General features: G+C 46.5%; 1 protein-coding gene across 3 annotated transcripts in view; it reads left to right on the top strand.

Moving 5' to 3' along the window:
• hdac4 (histone deacetylase 4) overlaps positions 1–21618 on the top strand; it is a 140464-nt gene extending 118846 nt beyond the window's left edge. For all 3 annotated transcript variants that reach the window (XM_028990486.1, XM_028990487.1, XM_028990488.1), the window contains 7 exons: positions 345–464; positions 1358–1455; positions 11635–11753; positions 13416–13549; positions 19159–19243; positions 19657–19795; positions 21153–21618. In XM_028990486.1, the coding sequence (XP_028846319.1) occupies positions 345–464; positions 1358–1455; positions 11635–11753; positions 13416–13549; positions 19159–19243; positions 19657–19795; positions 21153–21192 (735 nt within the window). In that variant the 3' untranslated portion in view covers positions 21193–21618. The remainder of the gene's footprint in view (positions 1–344; positions 465–1357; positions 1456–11634; positions 11754–13415; positions 13550–19158; positions 19244–19656; positions 19796–21152) is intronic.
• The last annotated feature ends 998 nt before the right edge of the window (positions 21619–22616 follow it).

The raw sequence follows: 22616 nt of genomic DNA, 5'->3' as shown, positions 1-22616 counted from the left end.
TGCACAGGAAGGCCGGTGGAGTCATGGCTGGACTCTGCTGGGGTCATTAAGGCCTCCAAATGCCTCTGAAATGGCTTTCATTTCCTTCTGTCTGTCATTGTACTTCTGAGGGACGTCTCATATGTAAGGGATGCGTTCTCCAAAAAATAATAATTTAGCATTGTATTTTATTTTTACATGTCCTATTTGAAAGTACATGTATCATATACAGTGCTAGCATGATTGAAGTCCACATGCAGGCCACCTACGCAAAGTGAATCATGCAGACACATGAATTTTATTAGCATTTCTGGACGTAGGACAGACGGCAGAGCTATTTATTCTCTCATATTCCCTTCATATAGGATGTTCACCATGGTAACGGGACCCAGCAGGCATTCTATACCGACCCCAACGTTCTGTACTTGTCACTCCATCGCTATGACAATGGTAACTTCTTCCCTGGCAGTGGAGCACCTGATGAGGTGAGTTTGGCTTGGGGGTCAAGGACAAAACAGGTGACGGTTGTGCCTGCATCCACAAAGCTTATGGTCCAGAAATACTTTTTATTTTTAACCACTTTTATTCAGTGGTTGTCAGAGAACCTAGTACCAGTCATTGGGCCAATAGTGTAAACCAAAAGCAACACAACATGGATCACACGAAGTGTGTAATTCTCCACCCAAACAGCAAGAACTGTGTGCTTTCTCTCACACACAAACACATATATATCATTAATTGTTACGTAACCTTGTTTCTTATAAACACTTCACTCAACCCAGTGTTTCCACCGTGAATTCCAAAGTACATAGATGCTGTAGTGGCTTAATATTTGCATGTAATCTAATCACGTAAAATCAACTGGCTAACAAATAGTACAGATACAGCAAACTGCATTTTATCATATGTGGTGCTTTAAGGCAAGTGAGTTCACAGTGATCAGAACCAAGTGAAAAAAGTGCTATTAAGTAAGAAAAAATTTGACTTCTTGCACAGAGAGACACTGCTCATTAATATTTTTAACAGTTCAATTAGCAGGCAGAATTAGTCTTGCATAAATCAATTCTTGCTGAGTGATTAAGCTTTAATTGACTGCGCTCTGAGACTAAGTGTCGTCGTTATTGAGCGGCACGTTGGGAAAATGAAGAGGGAAACCAATTACTGACTCCACTCTAACACTGCCTACACTGCTCCACCAACACGTCTCTTACTGAGTCATTCCCCTGAAGATGCTTCAGTCTGACACGGCTCTTAATGACTGTGCCTCAGCCTCAAAGCATAAAATAAAAGCATCAGTTGCTCTTCTTATCCGGCTCTGTTAATTCATTAATGCATCGTAAAAGGAGCCTCTTCATAAGAACTCTGAAATGTTTTTCAGGTTGGTAGTGGGCCAGGTCTGGGATTCAACGTGAACATGGCCTTTACTGGAGGTCTGGATCCACCCATGGGAGATGCTGAATATTTATCCGCTTTCAGGTGAGCCCCTCGGGGTGATAACACCTCGTTACCATCGTCCTCTCCAAGCTTCTGCTGCCGCGCGCTCGTTTAGGACTGAATTTACTGCGCAGTGGCGCCTTGTTGCTGGCCCGTGGTGCCGGTGGAAGGCCGCCGGGCCGCGCAGCCGGCCGTATTTCACCAGCCCGGGGATCTCTGTGGACGGGCCCTGATGGATGAGTGTGAGGCCTTGTCACAGCCTGCAAGGCACAGGATAAAACGCACGCTCTCGGCCTCTTTCAGCAGAAGTGGACAAGTGGCTGGGAGGCTCACACACTTGTTGGCGCAGCCTCTGTACTCCTGACTCGAGGGAGGGAACCATTTGAAGAAACAACAGTCATAACTTCTGACATCTCCATAACATGCAGTTTTGGTGAGGTCAGTTAAAAGATAATTGACATTTGAACTCACAACTCTGTTTAATAATGACAGTAGAAGCATGCACTGCGCAACAAGAGCTCACAGGACTGGGACTAAACAGATGTGTGGCCAGAAGAATGGAGGATAATCAGAATAAAGAGCTTCAATTTGCAAATAAGCAAAGATCAAATCTTTACAAGCCTGTGGAAGCAGTGGTATGATCTATGGTTGTTTAGCTTGGTCAGGTCTGGGTTTTGCAACACATTATGCAGAACATTATGGTTGTTAGTAGCCTAGAGGGATATGCACTCACCTATGAACCAGAAGACCACAAAGTCACATGGTCACCATTGTGTCCATGAGCAAGACACTTAACCATGAGTGTCTCCTGGGGACTGTCCGTGCTGATTGTAAGTCACTCTTGTTAAGGGCTTCTGGAAAAAATACCTAAATGTAAATGTGACTGTAAAGGGAAGTAAGCTGTGGGGGTGGTACCTTGATCAAGGGGCCCTTAGTGGCATCTTGGTGGTTCAGGATTTGACCTCCTGTTTACAAGTCTGCGTCCTTATCCGCTAGGCCAACCACTGCCCCGCTTGGGATGCTCTAGAGAAGATCTTATACAACTGAGAAATATTATAGTACATTTTTTAGGCCATGTAACATATCTATGTGTAATATCTCAGCAGCCAACCCCATATTCTTCAGATATTTTCTGCCATTTATCCATACGAAAGGGAGAGCGGAGTATGGATGGAAAACTGCTCTCAAAACAATGTCTTGTAACAATTTGTTAAAGCGCTTCTTCTCTGCCCTGGCTGGGTTCTTTTATCTGTGGCCGAGGATGAGGCAGGTCTTTCATGGTGTGCCAGTGAGGCTGAGCCCCATTAGCCTCGCTGTCTGGCCCTATTATCAAGCCCCCTGCCCCCAGAGAGGTGGGGCTGATTCATGACGCCCCTCCGCTGGACGTTTTTGAGCAGGTAATGCCGAGAAACGCGTGCAGGTAATGCTTGAGAAAATAAAAGTCAGGATGAGCACATCATTCCAATCACGCCCCACGCCCGCTACTCATAAATCTCCACGGAGCTCCGCTCTGCAGCTCCCAGCTCTCGCGCTCATCACGCACGGCCTAAGCGATGCCAGCTGGGTCACACGCTCTCCCGCCGCTGCCCCTCAGGCAGGCCCGTCCACCCTGCCCGGCTCACCGCCTCTACCCAGTCCAGAGCAGCGCCTGCAGTGCCGTCCAGTCCGTCGCTTGGGATGGATTTAGCAGGCTGAAGCTGGCTTGCAGCTCACAGCCAGGCTGTGGTGAATCACTGTTTTCTTTGAATGAACGTTAGCACGACGGCTGGGCCACGTAAGGTAGCGTGTCGGCCTGTGGTGATGGCTGAACTTTGTGCGTTTGACTCGTTCACTTTATTACATATAATGCATATTGCATTGTTGTTTTCTTTTTCTTTTCCCCTTTATTTAGCTGAATGAAGTAACTCGACCCACGCAACCTTCCCTCCCTCTTTCCGACTCCTGCTGGCTTCTCCCATGCCAGCTTCCCTCTCTTCTACCCTTGGCACGGAGCAGAAGCTAACATGGCTCCCACAAACACTGCAGCTATTTACAACCCTATCCTCCATCCCATCAGTCAGGTTCAGCCAGCCCGCACCAAACACACTTCACACTCTGCTTAAAACGTCTCCTGCGTTTACCGGCGCCCTGCAGTTTCTAGAGTCGTCGTGGTTCTCTTCCATCAGAAACGGTAACCCTATACCCTCCATCAGCCTGGCTGTGTTCCTGGCCAAAATAGGGGAGGCCTGCTCAACTCTCCTGGGTCGTCGTTTGAGGCTCACCCCTGCGTGGCCGTGCCCCAGCCAATCAGTGGTCAGCACTTCCTGTGAGTCAGACACCCAGAGGCTTTTATGGCTGCTTGGTCTCCAACTGGCCACAGCTTATCTATCTTTAGCCTGAGACGCTCCAACAAACTCTAAAGGCACTTTTTTCAAGCTGGCCCTGCACACTCAGCCCGGGCCTTGTTTGCTGGTGTAAGGTCAGAGGTCTCCTCATGATTTACATCAATTAATAAAACATGAGAGGCAATTTGGGTATTTATTGTGAGTAAAAAATGGGAGGAACACAATGATTGACAGCTTTCAGACACACTACTTTCCTCATTCTGGGTAATTTAAACCAATGCAAACATCATGAAAGATCGTTTCTTTCTTGTTTTATCTGTTTAATGTATGTAAATCCTGAGGATGCCTTTGACTTTACACTAGCAAACAAGCTCCACACAGCAGTGCCATCACTGTTTTTTGCAGTCTTTGGCGCAGCCAGTGTGCCACTTCAGGGTGCGTGGTGCAGCTGAACCTGGTGTGGATGCTGCAGCGGCCTCTCTTACCGGGCCTCCCTCTCATCCACCGCATAGCACGGCAGAGTTCTCAACCCGCTGATTTACAGCGCCCAAAGGAGTACAAAGGGGAGCACAACAGTTCATATATCTCTCCATCTGTCTGCCCCCCCCCCCCACCCTTACTCACCCAACCGCCTCCCCCTTATACCTCGCCTCCTCCTGCACCCCGAGTCCCGTCTCTACACCCCCCCCCCCCACCACCACCACCACCACCACCTCCCTGCTTTCCTTCGCTTTCCTCATAACTCTGTTTTTGTGGGCCTCGTGAGACAATGCATGCCTCGCGGGCAGCACCTTCTTATTTAGGCCCAGCCAGTGCCACGTTGCATTTGTAGGGGATCAAGCCCGAGATGAAGAAAGAGGGAGAAAAAAGATAAGAAAATTGGCTGTAATGAAAAGCAGAAGCCCAGGCCCTCTCACCATGAACTTGGAAACAGAGAGGAGAATTGAAGTTAATTCAAACCAGCTCTCCGCAGTGCCAGATGACAAGGCTTTGAAGTGTGTTTCCCCCTTTTTTTTTTTCCTTCCCTCTCCACTTTTTTCTATAAGGGAAGTGATTGGAAAAGCCTTTGAGCCTGACAGATAGCCGTGGCGTGGTTTAACCCTTTGTGAGTCTCCGTTTTTATATTCAAAGTTCCGTTATAAAAAACGAATTCCTCCATTCCTCTATTGTTTGCCAGAACCACTACTGCCTTACGTTTGCTTGAGGATTAGGTAAAGCTGTGAGGATGGATCAGTTTTCAGATGCCTTGTGGTCCCCTGTCCTTTCAGTTCTTGTAATTTGTCTCAGGGAAATCTATATGTCCCATCTTTAATTACCGGCCATAAATCCATGCCAATCTGTCCAGAATTACACTTGTACCACCCAACTTGAGTCGCACCCAATCAAGTCATCGGCAGAGCAACAGGACTGACTTCCCCTCAGGGTTTCGTTGGCCCGGATGGGAGGAAGGTGATTTAAACAGAAGAAATGCAGGGTGAGCGTTGTGGCTCTCGTCAGTGACATTCCGAGGCTGGAGGGAAAAGTGTTTGATTCCAAAGGGTGTGAATAGTTTGAGGACTGGCCTTCATCAGGGGCAGCGCTGCTGCGCCGCCAGAGACCCTTCTGCTCCAGAGAGGACCTGGCGGGGCGGTGTTGACGCTCTTCACCCTCCCTGAGCTGAGCCAGTGCTCCAGTTCTGTGACTCATTCCTGGCCGCGTCGTCTCGCCGCTGGGAGAGAACTGTGGGAGCGGGCTGACCGGCTGCCTGACTCTCAGACAGGAAAGTGGTAGAGCGCGCTGTTCCATTGACGCTTGGTGAGCAGTGGGCAGCCGTGAAAGGCGCCCGGGCGGGGAGCAGTGTGTGGGGACGGTGCTTTGCTCAGTGGCACCTTGGCGGCTCGGGATTTGAACTGGCAACCTTCCGCTAGGCCAGCCACTGAATGGATGACCAGCAAAAGCAAGTGTTTAAATGTTGTTTGCACAAATAGTCCTGAAGTTACAAATATGTAATGACAACAGCCGAAATCATGAATTTTACAAAATTTGGCACAGTCGTGTTGTCTCAAATAGACATGTCCTTGACATTCATGGTTTCTATTCTAACTTTGGAGGCTCTGCTGCAAGAAGCCCACTTTTATGAAGCTCATTGACAGAGGAGCTTTTCCATCTAAGTTTTGGACTAGATTGTCTGTACATGTGTGTGTAAGACATATAACACAGAGACAGATGAAAGGTGTGGGAGTGAAGGGTTCTGCTCCTGGTCCATCAGAGAGGACCTTGGGTGTTTATGAAGCCTCCCTCGCCTCTCTTTTACGAGGCATGGCTCCCATTTACGAGCCCTGAGGTTTCAGAAGGTGAGAGATGAAGGAAGGCCTTTGGAGGAAATTCCAGGTGGACTTTGGTGGCTTGATCTCCTCCTTTGAGCGTGTGTGTGTTTAGATATGGAGATTACGGCCAAGGTCAAAGGAATTTCTCTGACGCCCGTCCCTCCCGTGAGAAACGGCTACCCCGAGGCTAATCTAAAGCACCCACCACACACACACCTCCTAACGTTCCCCTTTCTCTGTCCTGACAGCACATCTCCATGAAGATCACCCGGGCCTCAGGTTCACCTCTCCCATGGGAGAAATCACGCGTGCTCTGCTTTTCACGTTGAGCCGCGACCGTGCCTGGGATCTGTTCAACAATGACTTTTATTCTTGCCATATCTGTGTGGTCCAGACAATGATTCATCCGTCATTGTTGAGTTCGATTCGGTTGGATTCGAGAATGATTGTAGACGTCAGCAGTGGGCCATAAAATAGGAATGAGCTGACAGTCAGAGCACACACACACACACAGTGCTACCCTGCTCTGTGAACCATACAGCTATGCAGGTCATAAATTTCAGCGTCCATAACCTAATTAGCCAAGTCTTTTTTCATCTTTGCATAGATGCAGCCTGATTCATTGGGAGCCTTGCTTTTGAAAGGCTTTATTGCACGCGCACACACACACACACACTCACTTTTACCATATAATTGATTATGTTGGCTGGTAAAGGGGTGGGGAATGTGATGTGAGCAATTCAGGCAGGCGCCTTGCTCAAATCAGGGTGCATAGACGGGATGCATACGTACGTCTGGTTGGTTGCCATCACCAGCAGCGAAGCCTGTGGTTGTCTCTGAAATGCCTGTGGCCTGTTCCTTAGAGCAGCTGTCCCCAGCCGCCGGGTCGTGGACCTGAACCGGAAGTGTGACGCACCTTCTGTAGTGCGGTTGTCAGATGTCTTGGGCCATTTTACACTCTAAAGGGTGTCCAAAAAAATATTAAAATCACAGTCAGTTTCTGTATTATAAAATTCCATACACATTTATTTACTTATTTATTTATTTATTTTAGAATTCAATTCAAGCAATAAAATAGAAATGTATTCTTTGGTTTTAGATTCTTTCAAATACGACTTAAACAATTCAGGATGTTTTCAATGAAAAAAATTGCTGTGTATAGTATAAAGCACAAGTGTATTCAAGAAAAGATTGATGCCATGTGTGATTCTGGTGGGCTTTCTATTATGCTTTATTGTGCTTTCTTTTACACTCTCATGATGGCCGGTTTGTGGTAAGTGGTCTTACATGAAACCGGTCCTTGGTCTGGACCGCTTCTTTAGAGTCGCTGTTCTTTTCTGGAGGGGTGAGTGCAGTAGGGCTATTGGGAGTCTTGAAGGTTGGTTGAGATGTTAAATGATTGTGAGGTAAATTAAGTGAATTTTTATACTTATTTTTTTTGACAAAGTACATTGTTCTTTTTGATGTGGGTGTTGGGGGTGGAAAAAGACCCTGAAAAATCCTGTGCTGGAGAGCGCGGTCACAATGTTCATGTGGAAATAGCAGTTTGAGGCTGTAGAAGTGCACTGAGGATTATGCAATCTGTGAGGTGTCTACTCAAAAGCACGAGTCGAGGTCTGCGTTCGAGGAGTTACAGCAGGTTGTTTTGACCGATGTCTGTGTGTTTTTTTTTTTATTTGACACATCACACTGTGCGCAGTCCACATGCTCACACAAAAACACAATCTTGCAACTGATGGCCCCCAGGTCCACCACATCCTAATGATGTGAACCCCCAAATCCACCTCAGGCACCAGTGACGCAAGCAGTCTCAGCTCAGACCCTCCGGTGTTCCGAGGTCTCCTAAAAATACTGCACATTGGGGGGGGTGAGTCTTGGCGGGGTGGCACAGACAGCTGTGGCAGAGCTGGGGTTTGGCCCGGTGCTCACGGCACAGCCTGTAATTGTGGCGAGTCGGGCAAGCTTTGGATGGAAAGAATGAAGCCTCAGCGGCAGGCTCCGCCCCCTGAGGACCCGGGCACCCCGCCCACCCACAGCCAGCAAACAAGTGCCATGTTTCTGAGGTCAAGAAAGTACAGGCTTCAGCACTGATGCTGCCAGCTGCTGCAGAAACAAACACCTACTGAACACGCGCAGATCTACAGACACACACACACACCTCTATTGACCACCGGATAGACCTTACAGAACAAAGAACAGTCATGTTGAACTTCATAGCGTACAGAACTTCACCCAGGTCTTATTACTGTTTTCTTCAGAGCCAGTAAATGCCTGCCTGACCAAAGACCACAGTACTAATACGTCAAATTGTACTGAACACCATGTTGTGACTATTCTTTTAAAAAATTACTCTATTTAACATGTAATAGTAGTGTAACTTCAATTACTATAGAAATGTAATTGAACTAATTACATTTGATTTACTTTTTGATTACTTTTGTCAATTATGAATTCATATTCTTAACTGTTAACCCTTTTGAACTTTAGTAATCTGGCAGTGTTTTACATTATATAGCAGTACTAAACCTTGACTACTTTACTACTGTCAAACTTATTTCAATTTGTGAAATAAAATCATTATAAATTATCAATTTAATAAAGATAATAAATTAACAGCCACCACACAATCAGACTCCAGGCCTTATTTTACCCACAGATCATACAGTTATAAACCTATACTAACTCAAATATTAAAGGTCCCCTTTAATGAAAATTTCACACTGTGAGATTATTTAACATTAATAGGAATTCTTCTAGCCTATCTGTGGTTCTGCTCTGGCTAAAAATGGAGATATTTATAAAGAGTGCTTTGGCCATTTCACTTCACCATTCAGAGAGCGGCAGTTCAGAAAGTCGAATCTAAAATCTGTCCCCTTATGTCGTCATGAGGAGAAAAGTCTAAAGTTTCTCTTGCTTTATCCGCCCAGAGAATTTCCCACCCCTACCCTAAAACATTATCTCCATCAACCGTCATGGCTTCTAAACATGCGAAGCATTGCAGCTACTCAGTGATTGGAAGTAAAAATGAGCACAAAAAATGAGACAGAAGAACCAGTGGGTTAATTTTATTATTTCAGGAAAAACTCTGACTCTGCTCTCTGCACTAAACATTGTGGTTGTTGAACTTCTATAGGCCTCTCTCCTCCTCATTTTCATTTAAAGCTACAGACACCTAAACGGCATGTCCTGGGGAAATCTCGTTTTGGGACTTGCTCAAAGTGGCGGTAATTCTGCGCCATGGCTGAATTTCAGATAGAGACTTAGAGACAATATTAGTCGGACCACTAAGACCTGTAAATACACACACACAGTTTCTTGAGTTACCCACTAGGCTGCTACCACCACATTGCGTTTTTTGTAACTATACCTCATTATTTCAGGTAACAAACTGAAAGGTAGGTCTGTACTTATCACACTTATCACAGACCTGGGATCGAAAGGATGCGGGTTGAAATCCCGAGCCACCAAAGTGCCACTGCAGTCCCTTAGAGCAAGGTACTGTCCCCACACACTTTTCCCCCATGTGTCAATCACATTCAATTTTCATTTTTTTTTTTTTTTTTTTTTTTTTTTAATTTATATACACACACACACACACACACACACACACACACACACACACACACACACACACACACACACACATATATATATATATATATATATATACAAACTTCCCATAATTCCCCTAAGATCCCTTGCATTGTCCCTACGACATAGTAACTGTCTATTCTTTTGAGATGGTCAGTGTTATTTCTATAATCCAATTATATTATATTGCAAACAGTTAATTTTTTTCTGACTTCTCTTTACTTGATAGTCAGATGCTGACAAGCCATGGAAATATTGCATGTAGTAAACATGAATGTGGTGTCCTTTTTTTCTGGTATTTATATAGCTATCTATAGCTCCGTTGATCATTTTTATTTTGAAAATAACCCTGGACTGCCATAGAAAACTGAGTGGAAAAACCTGAACCACAACACCAAATTAAACCAACATAAAACACTCAGGCTTGGCGGCATTATGCACCACAACACCTTAAAACACCTACCGAGTCAGAAGACATGACACTGTACACCTGTAAAAACACACAATCCCTCCTGACCACACACAGAGCAGCCGAGCGTTCCATACACAACCGCACCGGCGCTTTCCTGCCCGACTGTTGAACACCCACTTCCAACGAATTCATATTTTATATCTGCTTTCATTCGTCCATTCACAGACATGGGCGTCTGGACACAGGTTCAACCGCATGAAACTTTACCAGAGTGGGGATTTTAACCTGTCGTAAACTGCTCGTGATCGTAATGCCACCATAAATCAGCGGACAGGAAATTAAAACACGAACTTCATCATTTGTTGTCGTGAGGGATAGAGTAGAGACAGTGGTATTGCCATGACTGCACCAATAAATCTGCCCTGGACAGCCTCCTTACCTACTGCACACCCTAGGGGCAGGATCTCGGGATTGGATGCGTGGTTACGGTTGGTAGGCTGGGTTCGGATGGGTTAAACCTGCATGTTTAATTACAGCAGCCCAGAGCAGGAAAGCCCAGAAAAAAAAATCCACCTTCTTAATATAGCCTCACAGCTGTAAGCATGCCTCGCCCCCGGCCTGGCTGTGGCGAGTGGAGACAGTCAGTCATCCCATCTGAAGCAGCAGGCCCCTGAAGCTCGCTCCGATAACCCCCGTCTTCCTCCCAGACTCCCCTGCTGTCGGCTCCTTTTATCATAAACACGGGGGCCTGTGAGTGATTTCACGGCATGCAAACGGCCGGGCTGTCATGCCATCCCTTCTGCACAGCAGGAGCGCTCTGGAGCTCCGACCTCTGGGCACAGGATGTCTGTAGATGAGCCGTATCTGTTTGGGACCGCCTGTTTTATGTCCTGTTAATTTCATTAACCTAAATTTAAAAATAATAATAATACGCAGGCAGTTCACTACAATTCAAAGTTTTGGGGTCATGGAGAAATGTCAAATTGACCAGAAGTCCCGTCCAGACCTTGTTGATGTTATAAATGGCTTTGGTAGCTGGTAATATCTGTTAATTATTGAATATCTGCCTACATGTAGAGAGGAACTTTATCTGCAGTCTTGAGTTTCACATAATAAAAGTGTTTCGCTTTCTAATTTTCATTTGGTGAGTTAGTGGGTTAAAAAAAAAACATTTTTTTTTTACTTTGTCAATCTTGCTCACTTATTTCATAATGGAAAAAGGACATTTCTAGATTACTCTAAACATTTGAACAGAAGGGTGTGCGAGGTATACGAATGCTTGTTTTGTTGGGTATTTTTGTGAGTTGGTGACAGGTTGAATAGTTTCCATAAGCACTGAACTAGAAATCTGCAAAGCTGACTGTGTGATACTGTAATAATGTTCAAGAAGAAGATACTCCTGAGAAGTTGGGCAAATTCTTTGACTGTTCGTAGGTATTCACATAATGAATATAACACCTGATTTCTTTTTTTTTTTTTTTTTTCATTGAATAATACAATTTTTTTAGATGCCCTAGTAGCCTCTTTGTGTGCTTTGTGTTGAACGACTGTGGAGATGAATGAGTTATTTTGATTTCTGTCTCCGCAGGACGGTGGTAATGCCCATTGCCAACGAGTTTGCCCCTGACGTGGTGCTGGTCTCGTCGGGATTTGACGCGGTCGAGGGCCACCCACCACCACTGGGTGGATACAGACTGACAGCCAAATGTGAGCACAACCCCTCCCTCCCTGTTCCTTACACTAGGAATTTGGGAAAACAAACTGTGCCTTCTCATTTGTTGAAATGAATGGATGAGTTACTTCACTCTCTCCCTTCAGCTTTGCGGCTTTTCCGTCCTTTTTTTCCCTCCTTTCTTTCATTCGTCTTGCTCTGGTCACGGTTTCAAAATCAGGAATAAAACACAAACTTGTGCCCAGAGGAGAGAGAGAAGGTCCTTTCTGGTCAGTGCTTTTAATGCAACCGAAAATGTCCCGATGCCACAAAAACAAGAGGTTGCAACTCCCCTGAGCCCTACACGCATTCCAACAGTCCTTAGCTTTGTTTCTTTTACAGTTTGACTTTGGTTACAGATAGCATTCATTTCTCTTTAAGTGCCCCTCAAGTAAGTGGCTTTTTTATGTATACAGCTACCAGGGCATTTTCAGATCTTCAAAGCGCGCTCTGTGAAGATTACATCTGCCAGTGAAAGCTGCTCTTATAAGAGTGGTTTGAAACGCATGCAGAGTAAAGTTGAGACCTGTTGACGGATTGTGGGGGGGTTCGGGAGGGCAGGGGTCTCAGACGCGTTTTAAACTTTTCCCAGACTTCAGAAAGCACGAGGCAGCCTGGTCTGCCGTTCCTGCTGATAAAAGTGGGTTTAAATCTCTGGCCAATCTGATGCTGACTCAATAGCCTGTGACAGGAACTCCTATAGCGTGGTCACACTCATGCATGCACTAAACAAACACACACATACAGGTAATCACATAGAACATAAACATGTAAACAAGATTTTATTTTATTCACATTCTGGGTAATAAATGCTTTTTTGTAAAAAAAAATGTGAGTACTGATTCCCCACAAAATGAGGTACGCTGTTCTTGGTTTTGGCAAAAGCTGCCTTCGATATGGCACTATACAATAGAACTGCAAGACTCCCAACATCTTTGGGGGTCAAATAACCCAAGGTTTTGCTGTTTTAGGTTTAAAGAGCAGTCATTGCACAATGGTCACGGCTCTATGCGAACAATAGTAATGCATTTCCAAATTGGATTTCATATAGCACCTCATGCCAGTCCTGAGAACACTAACGGCTGCTCTTGATTCATTGTTCTCGGATTATTGTAGATTGTTAATCACGCAGACCTGTCTAGTCGTACTGAATTCACAGAACACACAACTTGCTACGTATGTTTTATGAGAAGCATTAATACAACTTCTGCTCCCTGAACTAAGATAAGTGTGTGTTTGTTGCTGAAGTACGGCCTCTCTGTGTCAGATTTAGACAGCGCAACGCTGGGGCGGCTTCAAGACGGCGAAGGAACTTTATGTAAACGTATCCCAAGGATTGAGGCTGAAAAGGAACTACTCATGGCGTCTGGGGAGCAGGGTGCATGGAGTGCGGCTTGATGCATATATTAAACTAGAGATCAAAAGCAGAGCGAAGCCAAAACACTAAGCCACATTTATTAAAATTAAACCTGGCTCCTATCATGTGTTTAGGCCTAGTAAATCCCGGGTGCCTTCTTTTTAAAAGAGAAAATATGATGTAATACCGTTCCCTCCCCCCCCGCCTTCCCCTTTCCCCCTCTGTCTACGTCCCTTTGATTGGTGGCCAAGCACCACAGCAAACTCTAACCCCCGCACGCATTTCCTGTTTCCCGCCACAGGTTTTGGCTACCTGACCAAGCAGCTGATGGGGCTGGCCGGAGGCCGGCTGGTGCTGGCTTTAGAGGGGGGTCACGACCTTACTGCAATTTGTGATGCATCTGAAGCCTGCGTGTCTGCGCTGCTTGGAAACGAGGTAAGAGCAAAGTGCATAGGAAAAGAGGGTAAGAAGTTTAAAATGGGGACGATTGTCAATATTTTAGTCTCTCCTACTCGAGGTGAGTGTTAGCACCACGCCCTCTGTACTGACTGAGGGGACAGAGGTCACTGCAGCGGTCAGACAGGCCGTGGGCGGCTCTAGCACCTCCTGCTGGCACCGGCACAGGCCTGGAAGAAAGTCCGAGCCAAGGGGTCCTGCCCTGTCCGCTCCCCTCATAATCACACTCGGAATGAGAAAGAGAAAACCTTTTTCCTGTCCAGTTGCTGGCCTGGATCTTGCACAATCTCCCCTGGTTTTATTCCGCTCTGTCGCTGCATTGTCTCCACCCTGCGTGGGAGGGAGCAGCGCCGAGTGTGGACTGGAGGGGATGGGAGAGGAAGTAACAGACGTCGAGTTGAAAAATTGGAGGTTAATTGTGGGAGTGTGTTAGCCCTAGCAGGAACTGCACAAACTATTCTCTGTGGTTCATACACATAACAGATTACATGCACTAAAAACACTCTGCTCTCTGCTTATTTTCTTATTAATCGTCATCGATCGGGGTAATTACTTTATTGCCTGTTGCTTTAATAAGGTTAACCCCTTGTGAGATCCGGATGACTTCCTCTAAGATGTTCTGGACTGAGCATGTAGGCGTTTCTCTGAATATACATGCATCCAGCTGCATCAGGCAAAGCAGCTCGGCAGAACTGTCTTCTGAGGAGCCAAATCTCCAACCTCATTGAACGATATGGTTGTGCTGTGTTATGGTTGGACACCATAGAAAGAAAAGCTAAGCCCTGGCTGGAACGCCTGGCCTCCGGAATCCATAAACCTGGTGATATTTTGGGAGCATTATTGGAAGAGTGAGAACGAATTGTGTATTTACTTTAATTGGATGAAGAGAAAACCCGCTCGCACCACTGTGCCATTCAAGGATCAGTGCTAATAGCACGGCGTCGCCCGAGAAATCCATTCAGCAGAATGTTGCGCCGCCTCGCAGCCAGCACCCTGCTTAGATGACCGCAGGGAGTTGAACGCGGTGGCCTGGGCCCAACAAATTTGGGCTGGCCCCCTTATCGCAGCCTTTCTAGACAAGGCTGTAAATAAGTTCTTGGAACTGTAAAACGTCGGATGGCCCTGGTCCATGTGGATCTTGGGACGGAGAGGAAAATAAACAAAACAATAACACGAGATGATCCCGCTCGTAAAAATCCCGCTCTCGCTGCAGACTCACTGGGAAGGGAAGGCACCGTTAGGTCGAAGTGACCGTTTTTTTTTTTTGAAGAGGGGCCTTAGCGTCCGGCATGGATCTAAACCCCGCGGCTTTGCACACGAGGGGCCCTGTGCGGTCCCAGGAGGGGGTGAAAAAAACTCCTTCCTGCTTCCAACCTGTCAGAGAAAATAGATCTGAACATCTTTGAACTGGAGCAACATTTTCTTTAGAAAACCGGCCGTCCTAATGCAATAACGCTAATCACTTTACCTGCGACGGCGACTGTTGGTGACTCAGGGGTCACCGTCACGCTGCCGGCAGACAGCATTCTGGGAGTTGTCCCCTGTCCGCCTCGGCTCCCTTCTCCTCCAATTTGCCCCATAGGAATGTTTGTTGTCATATGAAAGGCGGCGTAAAGCAGGCACAGGAGAAGCGGGTTTCGCCAGAGAGAAGGGAGCGGAGGAGGGAGGAAGCGATCTGGGAGTGAAGAAAGGACGCAGACTCTCTCTGGCGTGAGTCGCGGTTGTTGGGCAGATCCGCTTTCAGTCCTCCCGGAGCGGCGGCGCAGTAGGGGACCTTTGTGAAGTCGAGAGGGCAGGCAGAAGTGCGGAGAGAAGTACCAGTCTCGTATTTTTCTTCCTCCGCGCCTCGGGACACCGTCACCGCCGCACATCTGAAAGTGGTTAGGTTCACACCTCTGGCAGACAGGGTCAGCGTGCGGGAGAGAGGGATCGCGTAATCAAAGGAAATTGGGAATCATTTGAAGGGGGGGGGGGGAGAGGAAGCCATTGTCATAAAGCGACGTCGGAATCCGATTTCACCGCAGGTTCCCCCCGAGGGGGGCCACGGGGGAGGGCCACAACTCCGGACCCCGCACGCACCGCGGACCCCGCACAAACAAGATTAAATGTTCGGGAGCACGGCTCATTAGTCCCGTTCCATGCAAAATAGCGCGACAGGAGCGCCGGCCAAACTTTGGTTCGTGCTTGGCGGAGATTCTTTCTCTTCCGAGGGCCCCGCTTTCCTCTCTCTGGACCAAGGGCCCCTGTCAGGGTTTGAGCAAGCGCAGATTGTGCCCTCGTTAATGCCACGGCCCGTTCAGAGACCCCCAGATAACAGATAAAAAAAGTAAAGAGGGGAAAACGTCTCTAATCAGAATCGCAGGAAGCAAGTGTTTTATCATAATCTTTACAAAACCTGCAGCGTAATGGAGCTGGAATGCGGAGGAATGAGTCTTGATGAGGGAGATAGAAGAGAAGTGTGTGTGTTTTGAGCGAGAAAGCAGGGGGGGGGGTGTTACACAGCCAAGCACACTCATGGGACCACAGCTGTGTCAGCTGCCCCAACCTCTGTACAGCGGCGTGCAGGTTTTTCATCCACGCTGCTCCGCACCCACGCGCTCCACCTCGGCCTTTATCCACCCAGCTCGCTCCAAAGAGCCCACCAGGATCATCCTGTTCCCTCTGCAGGACCCAACCCCCAAAAAGCAACACCCTCAGAGTAGTCCGTGTTCAGTGGCCGCTTGCTGACGGCTCCAGAGCTACAAATAGCGTCTTTGTTTATTTATTTATTTATTCGTTCTGCGGTTTTCTTACCAGTTAGAAGACGAAACGTGTTCCGTAATGAGGATTGGGTTCCTTTCGAACGCCGGTCAGGCAGACGCCGCCGATGATAAATGCCGCGATGACTTTACAAGGCTTATTTTAGCTCGTGTGAGTAATCGAAAGGCCTTTATAGCCCTTGTGAGTGATACACGGGCACTGACGTGAGTCCACCTCGACCTCGTGACCAGTTGACGAATGTGCCCGAGCAGATGTCGTGCTCCGAAATTGTTGTCGCAGCAATTATTTGATAAACAACATTCTAATAGGCTAATTGTTACCAGTCGCAGACGAAGTTGTGGCCGCGTTTGAACAGCAGTTACTGTAAACCTACGCCGTTTCTCCCAAACTTCCTGGAGTCGGGGGGATTCGGCGAAGTAATTTATAGGCTGGGGACCTCAACTTAGCAATTCCCCTCGTCGATACACCCCTCGTCCTGAGCAGAGGCAGCAGCAGTGAATACCCTCTTGTGTAGTCAGCTGAACAAGTCAAATTTCCTGCAGTGTTACGGTTACAGGGACTCCCGAAAACGCGCTCGAGCACATTCCTCTGGTTTTGCATGGCGTCTTCCGCTGGTCGGCCCCTTCCTCCTGAGCTTAGAGGTCACGACTCGTGACTCAGACAGGCTTTCTTTGCAGCTCGCCAGCGATGAGGACTGTTTCCATCCTGGCTGAATCCAGCTCGCTTGCTCTATCATCTATTTCTTAGTTCTTTTTCGGTTGTTTTTTTTGTTCGGTGGAAGGATTTAGCAGCCGAATGACTCTGCTCTCCAGACGGAGAGGCAGAGCTGGAGCGAGCAGAATCTAAATAAACTCCTGCCTCAGGGTTGATGGTGGTTGAGAACGCTGCATGTCTCATACCTGCCAGGCAGCAGGAGCTCACTGACAAGACCCATTAAAGTTTATGGGGCTGCAGAAGGAACGTCCATCAGCGTGATGGGCAGCTAGAGGGGCGGAGGGAGGTTTGGTAAGGTTAGGCATCAGCGGGAAAGGTGGCTGATAAGACACTGGGACTGATCCGCAAACTACGCCAGGGAGGGTGAATAGAAGAAAAACACACACAGATAACAAATGAAAGGAAGAAACTGGGGTGCGAGGGACATGTTCAGACACAAATCAATAAAAAGTGGTCTCTTCCAGGATGAGGTGGAAGATAATGATGCTCTCGTGCATGGGACCTGAGTGTCACTGAATGGTTGGCATGAAAATGAAATAAATCTGATTACCTCCATTTACGAGATCTCAAAGTGAAAGTGATTGTTTTTGTCACACGGTGAATGTGTCCTCCTCATTTAACCCATCATGCTTAGTTAGCAGTGGGCATCCATGAAAGGCACCCGGGGAGCAGTGTGTGGGATTACCAGTCCACTCCCTTCCCTGCTAGGCCACCACTGCTCCACCAAACGAATATATGTGGTCGCGGTCAAAGATGCTTGCTTGATGACTGAAAGAAGTGTCTGCATGTGGCAACTAATTTCTCGAATTTATAATTGCGGGAGGATAATGTGAATTTATGTCACTACTCACATATCTTTGTGTGACCATTAAACATTTCTGAGACCCAACTGACCATCCCGTATTTGTATGTCCACGCCAGTCACTGCAGTGAATGGACCCATTTTCGCTTTGAAAGTCATGCAGTCTTAGCAGACCAGACTACATCTGGAGAAGCAGTAAAGACGTTCTTGCTGCATATGGTGGCCAGCGCCTTATTGACATGCTTTGGGTTGGTTTTTTTTCTTACCTTTCTGCAGCTTGTCCTTCTCCAGAGTGCTTCTGTGTAGGGACACCATCCATCCTCACATTCCACATAGGCCAACAGAATGAAAGAATAATGTGTTTCTGGTTGTTTATCCTCCCTTTGCTCTCTCTGTATTCTTGTCATAAACCCATTTGTGGCGGTCTACAATAAAAACATAATATAAAGCAAAAAAAAAAAAAAATGGGAATAAAAATAATGAAACTGTGCTTAAAACAGGCTAGATAACTGTTAGCATGTGGAAGTAGATATTTCTTCTCCTTTTTCTGTATAGTGGGATGCGTGAGGGGTAGTGCGGCTGTGTGTCGTGCCACAGCAGGATTAAAGTCTCTCTCTCCCTGCACAGCACCCCACCTAACCCCGCCACCCCCACCCCGTCCACATCGTGTTTGTTTTAATTAAAGCAAAGCCTTTCTGGCCAAAACCAACTAGTGCTCCCCCCCTCCCTGTTTCTTTTCTTTCCTTCCAAAAGAATAATTTCTTTTTCCATCGCCGGCTCTCCGTTCCTTTCTGTATTGGCCCTTTGTACCTTCTCACCTTTATCTGTGCTGGGTGCTGGTCTGCGTTTGGGCACTGGCAGGGTTCTTGCCCAGCCAGAGGGCAACACCGTGGGTCTGAGCATAAAAGCTCACATTGTTACGGGGAGGGCAGAGTCGGACGGTACGTTTTTTTACAAGGAGCCCTTGTCTCCTTCTGTGTGTTGTCGCCAATGCCGAGCAGCCAGGGCGCACACACCTTCAGCTGGAGAGTAAAGGAGCGGCTCGCCTTTCGAAATTGGACACAGTCAGATGATTTGTTCATCACACAAACAAAGCTGCTATTAATGCCGCCCGTTTGTATCTGTTCCTTTTCTATGTTACAATTAGTTGACACAGTGAGAGTATTATTCTGTGCACCTTGATTCTGAATATACCGGCCGGATGTTTTAACCGTGGACAGTTTTGATCTTGGGTTTGAGTAGATGCTTGGATAGTAATCTCTGTGTGTGTGTGTGTGTGTGTGTGTGTGTGTGTGTGTGTGTGTGTTTACAGCTGGAGCCACTCTCTGAGGAGGTGTTGCAGCAGAGACCCAACACCAATGCTGTACGCTCCATGGAGAAGGTTCTTGAAGCCCACGGTGAGTGACCATCTTGGCCTGATTTTCATTTCACACTTTGTAACTCATGAGCTCCATAGTGGTATATCAAGCTGGCTAGTTGGCATGCTGACTTCAGTAATCTGTAATCTGTTGCACAGTACATTATTATTTATTTAAAAACTCTCAATGATGCTTGATCAGTTTTCATAATCTGTTGCAACTATTAATCTATTATTAATCATTCATGAATCATATTTTACCATTATTATTGTGTCTTGTTTAATGAAGTAGCCATGCCAAGATTGGCAATATACACGTGATTATCTTCATGATGAATTGTAAAGCGCATAGTGAAGTTGCAGTCGATACCTCACTCAGCTGTCCGTAGACCTTGTTTGAACTGGAGCTTCTGTTCAAGAGGCGTTGAGGTTGTGGTGGTGTGTGTGTTGCAGGTAAATATTGGCGTTCGCTGCAGCGGCACGCCTCTACGCTGGGCTACTCTCTGTTGGAGGCTCAGAGGTGTGAGACCGAAGAGGCGGAGACGGTCACTGCTATGGCCTCCCTGTCAGTGGCCAACAAACTGAACAAGAGGTGAGAACTACCACTCCTGCTGCTCTGTGTGTGTGTGTGTGGTGAGTTCGAGAGAGAGCAAGAGTTCCCGCACATTTATATGTGTATGTATGATGAATGACATCTGTGTAAACACTGTACTTGTCTTCTACACCTGTGAGGATGTATGTGTGTGATAGCATGTACAGTACTGTGTGTTGATAACCCTTCCGATCACCTCTGTTTTTCTTGTGTGTGTGTGTGAGTGCATGCATGTTAGTAAGTGGTTCACGGTTCCCTGAGGATATCCGCTGGTGGGGCGGCACGGGTCCAGCAGAGCAATGCTTCTGAGAGCCTCTGGCTGCCAGAGCTCTAATTGAAAACACACAGGGAGCACTGAGCCCAGATGCTGTATATTTCAGTTCTCTCTCTAACACACACACACACACACACACACACACACACACACACTTACTTCATCAAAGCAGCATCAACTTGCTCAATAGTGCCAAAAAAAAAAAAACGGACCTCATAATGCACACATTCGCCATTACTGGAGTCCTCCTATGGTGTGTGTGTGTGTGTGTGTGTGTGTGTGTGTGTGTGAGAGAGAGAGAGAGAGATCAGGCAGTGCCTAAGATGACTGCGTATTTACCCACCAACAAGGAGAAATGTTCATTTCTCACTACATTTCCCCAGTTTGGGTCCACCCTCGGAATAAAAAATATATAATAAATAATAGTAATAAACATACTGTTTATGCTGCATACAAATGTAAGTGACTGGTTGTTGAAGGGTAACATCACACCATACACGGTACACTTGGGGCAGTGGTGGCCTAGTGGTTACGGAAGCGGCGCTGTAATCAGAAGGTTGCCGGTTCGAATCCGGGGTGCCACTGAGGTGCCACTAAGCAAGGCACCATCCCCACACACTGCCAAGGGTTGATGGTTAAAAGCAGAGGACACATTTCGTTGTGTCACCGTGTGCTTTGCTGCAGTGTTTCACAATGACAATCACTTCACTTTCTGTTTAAAGTATAAATTTATGGTTGTCAAAGTGGCTGTACAAGTTTCATCAAAATCACAGCAGGTCCTTTTAGGAAATAACTGGTCCCAGCGCCATTTTATGATTGCAAAGTGAATCCTGAACCTTTGTGGCTAAATAAGGTGTCATTATAGTTATTGTTTCTGGTTTAAGTATTTTTCTTGAGATAATTTTTTGAAAAATGTTTTTTTTTTTCTGTCATCTAGCCTGTATTATACATACATTTATATTTTGAATGTATTATTGATTTTGATTAGTCTGGTAATTAGATGTGATCCCCAAAATCATTCTGTCCTGCTTGTTGGTGATTTGTGGATTTCCACGTTCTGATATTGATGTTCTGTATCTGCAGGACCGAGGACGAGCCCATGGAAGAGGAGCCACCATTGTAGAGTCTTCATCACTGGTTGCCATGGTGACCTCCTCCTGACAGAGAGCCAGTCCTGGCCTCTGGTTCCTCTCTGCTCCACCTTCGTTTCAATGGGCCTTTACCGTCCGAAACATCCAAAAAACAAAAAAGGAAAATAAAAACCTCTGCGGTTTTCGTGTCTGGCAAAAGGAGGCAGCTGATCTGCTTTGGGGGTCTCGTCCCCTGCTCTGACACCAGGGACAGCGTCTGGTTTCGTTTGCCGGCGGCAGTGATTGTCCCTCCGTGTGTAGATGCTGAGAGCCGGTGTTTTCGACGATATCAGACTGTCGCGGCCGTAGTGTCACCTGCACAATGGAACTGTGGATCACATGACTGGCTGTGACCTCTCTGTCTCTTGCTCTCGCTCTTTTTCTTGTCTTTGTTTAAAAAAAAAAAAAAAAAAAAAAAAGGACAAAAAGGCAACAGAAGCTCTTTCGTTCTGTTTGTAGGATTGGAAAGTTACCGCTGGATGCTTTGCTGGACAGAGACTGTGGACACGCTGCCCTGACACTGCGACTTTATTCTCGGGCCACTGGAGGACACGGGGGTTTAGGGTTCTGGATCGGGTCCGGGTGCATGTGGAACTAAAGAATTTTGTGCCTTTTAAATATTATTCCTTTTTTTTTTTTTAGCTGGTCTGATTTCATACACTTTTCAGATGAACATTGCCTTAAATGAGGGTAAAGACTTCAGGCTCCTGTCTCACACCCCCTTGGTCCTTCGTATTTCTTTTTCCCCTTCCAGCTTCGTAAGTGTGGATGTGAGACTGAAGGCTACTGATCGGCCAGTGGACATGAGAGACCCTCAGCATGTTTACCAGGAATGCCCTGCGGACGTAATTAACTCTCTTGTCTTTGGGTTTTTTTGTTTTTTTGTCTTTTTTCCTTTGTGTACATTTTACTTTGCTTGCCTTCAGACTCTCTGCTTGTTGGGGGGGGTGAACAGGAAATGATGAAACGGTAGATTTGTATTTTCGGGCTGGAGGGTTTTATTTTCTCCTCTGCGGTGAATTCTGTGGTGCCCAATGTAGCTTCTTGTGTAAAATCTCTCGACCAAATACATTTCATGTAACTATAGTGACAGTAACTAGCTAACCAGCATGCACTGTTCTAGAGCAACCTTCCTCCTGCAGGATCTGACCGCTGTTTCGCTGAAGGAAGAGAATATGCAGAGCATGCCACTAGCTGCAAGAATGACACTTTATGGTTCTGTTTTTCTCACCCTTACACAAGTACCCTTTAATAATTAAAAGTACATATTACATACATTGTAATATCTAAATATGTAATGTGCTATAATGTCCACTATTCCTAGATGGACCATTTTCAACCTTCTAGACAAGGGCTGGTCACCACGTAGACATTTAGCCACTGAGCCTTCAGATGTGCCACCTGGCGATGTTTTGTG

Source organism: Denticeps clupeoides, chromosome 9 (genome assembly GCF_900700375.1).
Source record: "Denticeps clupeoides chromosome 9, fDenClu1.1, whole genome shotgun sequence".
NCBI lineage: Eukaryota > Metazoa > Chordata > Actinopteri > Clupeiformes > Denticipitidae > Denticeps > Denticeps clupeoides.
This window is presented reverse-complemented; position numbering and strand designations above follow the sequence as displayed.